At 39.8% G+C, this 5628-nt stretch overlaps 1 protein-coding gene across 1 annotated transcript; it reads right to left on the reverse strand.

The window, feature by feature from the left end:
* Nucleotides 1-350: 350 nt before the first annotated feature.
* On the reverse strand, nucleotides 351-2614 carry LOC121531942 (tripartite motif-containing protein 16-like). Its single transcript, XM_045204972.1, has 3 exons — nucleotides 2284-2614; nucleotides 1265-1361; nucleotides 351-1143 (listed from the first exon to the last, which is right to left on the reverse strand). The coding sequence occupies exons 1-3, from the start codon at nucleotides 2539-2541 to the stop codon at nucleotides 611-613; spliced, it is 888 nt and encodes a 295-aa protein (XP_045060907.1). The 5' UTR covers nucleotides 2542-2614; the 3' UTR covers nucleotides 351-610.
* Nucleotides 2615-5628: the final 3014 nt, after the last annotated feature.

Here is a 5628-nt window from a genome sequence, read left to right on the forward strand (position 1 = left end):
GCCATTTTGAAACACAAGCAGGCTGAGCTGACGAGATAAGGTTTGTTTCTATTCGTGCTGAGGAGTAGGCTTAGGAGTGGCTCCCACTGACCTATATAACATTTCACTTCCTGGATCTGTGAACTCACATATCAGATACCAGGTCTGGCCAGCAGAGGGGATATAAGTGGTCTGTCAGAGACATAGAAAGAGAGAACTTTCTTATAATGCATTGTAATTTTGAGATTGAATGAGATTTACTAGAACAGCCATACCGATTCAAGTCAAAGCTCTGTGACTGTGGACCAGCAGCCATTTAACAATCAACTCAACAAAACATATATTACAAAAGAAACATCCATTCAATGAGCTACATCAGATTGCATATAATTTATTTCAACAAACAATGCAAACAACTCATTGTCAATGGAGCTTGTGTAAAGCTGATGTCTAACAGAGTAAATCCCTTTGAGTGAAATGGACTGTATCTTCTCAATAGTGCACTCACTAGTAGATTGTATTACTGTTGTCATAAAATGATTATGTTATTGTGTCAGGCTGAAAAAGATTGTATGATATTTATGAACACACTGAAAGTCAATGAGTGTAGATAAAACGTTATGTTTATTTACTACATTGGTGTCATTATCTTCAGAGATGATCTATAACCAGGACCAACCCAGAATCCAGGGTAGAGGGGCTGAGTGAATGTGGTCTGGACTCTGTGGAGGAGGGTCATTGTGTCAGAGACACTGTAGAAGGACAGAGTTCCTGCCTTGTGGTTCAGGTACACTCCTATTCTGGAGGAGCAGGGGGTAAGGATATCAGTACTGATATTATTGTGCCTGAAAGAGCAGCTAGACGGATCACAGACCAAAGTCCAGGACTGATAATTGCGTCCAAAGCTAACATCCACTCCGTTTCCTATCCTGCCGATCCCTTTATAAGACACGGCAACTTTACACTTGCTCCCACTCCTTTCTACCTCCCAGTAGCAGGTTCCAGACAAAGCTTCTTTACACAACAGCTGGCAATAGAAGTTAAATCTGTCTGGATGGTGAAGATAGGACTCAGCATTTTCACTCCTGGTCAGCTTCCTGTTCCCCTCAGACAGATGCAGATATCTATTAGCTGTGTTGGGGTCCAATGTGAGCTGGCAGGAATCTGAAATAATTTTGAAATAAAACATTGTGTTTGTGTGTGTCTGTAAACCTGCACGCATTTTTGTGTGGGTCAGGCAGGCTAGTGAAACCGTATTTATAGTTGTGTGTAGATATTTACTCACATTTCAAGAACTCATCTCTGGTATTGGGTTCAGGAGGTGAAACAACCTTCATCTTTGACAGCTCCTCACTGTCCTCCACTGCTGCCTGTGCACAGTGCTGTTAGGAAACACAGAGAGAGGAGGTGGGTTCATTACAACCAATTTAATTAAACAAATAACTCTGCCCAACAACACCCTCCCCCCTCCCATGAACTGAACTGTAGGAACTATAACTTATCCCACAAACTGTATCCACGTGATGTTTTTGTTGTAATATTGTTTGTGATCTACATTGGTGTATTTATTGGAATGGATAGTTTACCCCAATTACAAAACGATATATTGCTTTTCCTAACCCTGTAGTGAGCAGTTTATGGACAAGGTATGACAGCAATCCATGCTGTGGTTTATTTCCCTGGCACTGTTTCCAAATGCTAACGTTAACCTTTTGGTATTAGTGGTACAAATACCATTCAAGTCATGGTACCGATAGAAGCATTTTTCACGCATCATGTCCAAATCATCCAAAAGTATGAACAATTGATTGTGAAACTTAACAAAGTCACTTATAGATGATTTGAACATAATGCGCAGAAAATGCTAATATCGGTACCATGACTTGAATATGATTTGTGCCACAAATGCTAAAACGTTAGCATATGGAAAAAGTGCTAGGGAAACTAAACCAAAGCATAGATTGCCATCATACATTGTCCATAGCCTGCTTACAGGGTAAGGAAATCAACATGCACTTTTGTAATTTGGGTGAACTATCCTTTTAAGCACTAAATATGTTGATGCTGTGCTGTTGAGATCATGCAAGACACATAAAAAAAGAGACACAAATAATATTTATTATTTGTATTATTATTAATAATATTAACGTGCCCGTTTACTCAACTCTCACCAGAACCCCAGACAGCCTATTCCCCACAGTGGGACTCAGTGGTATTTGAATGAGGCCCTGCATGGGCTCCTCATTGGCTTTAGTTTAGGAATCTGCTAAATCAATAAGCTACATGTGAATGGTCAACACTCACCTTGAGTCTCTCCTTCTGCATCTTCATTTCTGTCATTGTTTCCACCAATTCTGCCATGATAGTGTTTTTGTTCAGAACGGGCCTTGGGGTGAAGGTCTGTCTGCACTGGGGGCAGCTGCAGAGAAGCTTCTGGACATCCTGATCCCAGTAGCCTTTAATACAGTCCATACAGTAGCTGTGTCCACAGGGAATAGTCACTGGATCCTTCAGTATCTCCAAACAGATTAAACAACTGATCGAGTCCATGGCCTCTGCCATTTTGAAACACAAGCAGGCTGAGCTGACGAGATAAGGTTTGTTTCTATTCGTGCTGAGGAGTAGGCTTAGGAGTGGCTCCCACTGACCTATATAACATTTCACTTCCCGGATCTGTGAACTCACATATCAGATACCAGGTCTGGCCAGCAGAGGGGATATAAGTGGTCTGTCACAGACATAGAAAGAGAGAACTTTCTTGTAATGCATTGTAATTTTGAGATTGAATGAGATTTACTAGAACAGCCATACCCATTCAAGTCAAAGCTCTGTGACTGTGGATCGACAGGGCGGCAGGTAGCTTAGTGGTTAAGAGCGTTGTGCCAGTAACCGAAAGGTCGCTGGTTCTAATCCCTGAGCCGACTAGGTTGAAAAATCTGTCGATGTGCCCTTGAGCAAGGCACGTAACCCTAATTACTCCTGTAAGTCGCTCTGGATAAGAGCGTCTGCTAAATGACTAAAATGTAATTTAACAATCAACTCAACAAAACATATATTACAAAAGAAACATCCATTCCATGAGCTACATCAGATTGCATATAATTTATTTCAACAAACAATGCAAACAACTCATTGTCAATGGAGCTTGTATAAAGCTGGTGTCTAACATTAATAGTAAATCCCTTTCAGTGAAATGGACTGTATCTTCTCAATAGTGCACTCACTAGTAGATTGTATTAATGTTTTCATAAAATGATTATGTTATTGTGTCAGGCTGAAAAAGACTGTATGATATTTATGAACACACTGAAAGTCAATGAGTGTAGATACAACTTTATGTTTCTTTACTAAATTGGTGTCAGTATCTTCAGAGATTATCCATAACCAGGACCAACCCAGAATCCAGGGTAGAGGGGCTGAGTGAATGTGGTCTGGACTCTGTGGAGGAGGGTCATTGTGTCAGAGACAATGTAGAAGGACAGAGTTCCTGCCTTGATATTTACTCACATTTCAAGAACTCCTCTCTGGTATTGGGTTCAGGAGGTGAAACAACCTTAATCTTTGACAGCTCCTCACTGTCCTCCACTGCTGCCTGTGCACAGTGCTGTTAGGAAACACAGAGATAGGAGGGGGGTTCATTACAACCAATTTAATTAAACAAATAACTCTGCCCAACAACACCCTCCCCCCTCCCATGAACTAAACTGTAGGAACTATAACTTATTCCATGAATTGTATCCACTTGTGATGTTTTTGTTGTAATATTGTTTGTGATTTACATTGGTGTATGTATTTATGTACTTTATGTGGTGATGCTGTTGTATTGGGATGTTAATGTGTAAGACACATTTCCAGAAAGCGACATAATACACGATAATAATAATAATGTATTTTTGTCGCTTTCTGAAAATGTGTAATAATAATAATAATAATAATTAGTATTGTTCTTATTATCCCGCCCATTCACTCAGCTCTCACCAGGACCCCAGACAGCCTGTTCACCACAGTGGGACTCCGTGAGATTTGAACGAGGCCCTCCATGGGCTCCTCACTGGCTTTATATCAGACAGATACAAGTAGATTGTCCTTACCTGTTTCTCAGTCTTTTATACACAAATAGAATATGTTACAATTAGGGGTGTAACGATTCGTTTTAACAACGATTCGATTTGTATCACGATTCGTGGTTGTCGATACGATTCAAGGACGATATTGGTTCATTTAGAACGATACGATCCGAAACGATTCAGTGACTTGAAATCGATTCAGTAACCTTTTAGGCAAAAATTCAACCAGTGTGACTGAAATAAATACCTGGATACTGGACAGTGCAGGTGAAGTTTCCTAGATTCCTGTTTCTTGTAAGGACCGCAATGGTGGCTTGATAATTTCTCGCTCGTCGGCTTCTCCTCTGTCGTCCGCCATGCTATGTTTTGTTGTCTTTGCGCCTTTGCGCTGCTGCTGGCGCGGGGCGATGACGTCACGGATAGGCAGACTGAATCGAGTAATGTTTAAAGCCTTTATCATTAAAAGTGCTAAGAAAAAACATCCATATAAAGTCTGACGTGCTTAAATCCAATGGGTTATTTCCTAGTATCGATACAATCGATTTATTACATTTTAAAACGATGTTAGATTGATATATGTTGTCCAAAAGGCCAACTCGCCGAGCACAGATCGATGTAGTTGGATCATAGGAATATAAATCGATACATCGATGTAGTAGATGGATCGTTACACCCCTAGTTACAATATTGTTCACTACAAATATTTTAAAACAAACAATATGTGCAACATATAAAAGTCAAATGGTCAATAAAAAACACAACATATACAGAGCCTCTTACCCAGATCTTGGACTAGATGAGATTGTTTTTCAAATAGAATCTCATAAAAGGCTGCTTTCACCGTTGTTCCTCCTGAACATAGTACCTCGTAAAGCAGTCTCATCTGTTCCTGGCAGGGCCTGCCATCACGGATCGTATTGTACATTTCTTTATGAAGCATGTTTCTCTGGATCAGTTCATCTACTATGGGAATCACCATGGTCACCCTCTGAATTAGCTCAGCCCTTTGCTCATCCACAAACTTGACACCTTCAGTTAGAGAGAGAGAGGTAAAGTTATTAAGGCAATCTTAAATAATTACTCAGTGAATCTGACCCTAAGTTAGTAAGACAAGGTGGGTGGTACATTTAAAGTTTTGTTTTCACTAATGTTTGACAAACATGGCAGATATCGGTCAGTGTCATAATAACAATAATACTTTGTAATATTGGTATTATGGGTCTTACTCCTTGCTACAACTAGCTAAGTAATTTAATAATCTGTGAATGATTTAAACCAGTGCTTTAACTGTTGAGACTACAGCAAATCTTGGAGAGAACTTAATTCGGGAGCATCTAGTTCAAATTTTGAGAATGGAGCAAATGTTATATTGTTTTTTCTCTTAATCTCAGTTGATACCAAAAACTGTCACCTAACCATTTTCTGAACTCATGGTTGGAATAAGCAGTTTATTCTGAGAGAGGGGGGAGACAAAGAGACCATTAATCCTCCCCATTTATAAACTATAAACTAAAGATAAAATAAACTGAGGTAGCAGCTGGGTAACTGTAGGACTCTAATTATTATTTCTTTCATCTGTCCG

The sequence above is a fragment of the Coregonus clupeaformis genome, chromosome 19 (genome assembly GCF_020615455.1).
Source record: "Coregonus clupeaformis isolate EN_2021a chromosome 19, ASM2061545v1, whole genome shotgun sequence".
Classification (NCBI taxonomy): domain Eukaryota; kingdom Metazoa; phylum Chordata; class Actinopteri; order Salmoniformes; family Salmonidae; genus Coregonus; species Coregonus clupeaformis.

What these genes read in the sequence shown, in the direction of transcription:
- LOC121531942 (XM_045204972.1), bottom strand. Translation starts at nt 2,541, where the DNA reads ATGGCAGAGGCCATGGACTCGATCAGTTGTTTAATCTGTTTGGAGATA. An exon ending in TGCAGAAGGAGAGACTCAAG is followed by an intron (nt 1,362 to 2,283) that starts GTGAGTGTTGAC and finishes GTTTCCTAACAG; the next exon opens with CACTGTGCACAGGCAGCAGT. An exon ending in CAGAGATGAGTTCTTGAAAT is followed by an intron (nt 1,144 to 1,264) that starts GTGAGTAAATAT and finishes AAATTATTTCAG; the next exon opens with ATTCCTGCCAGCTCACATTG.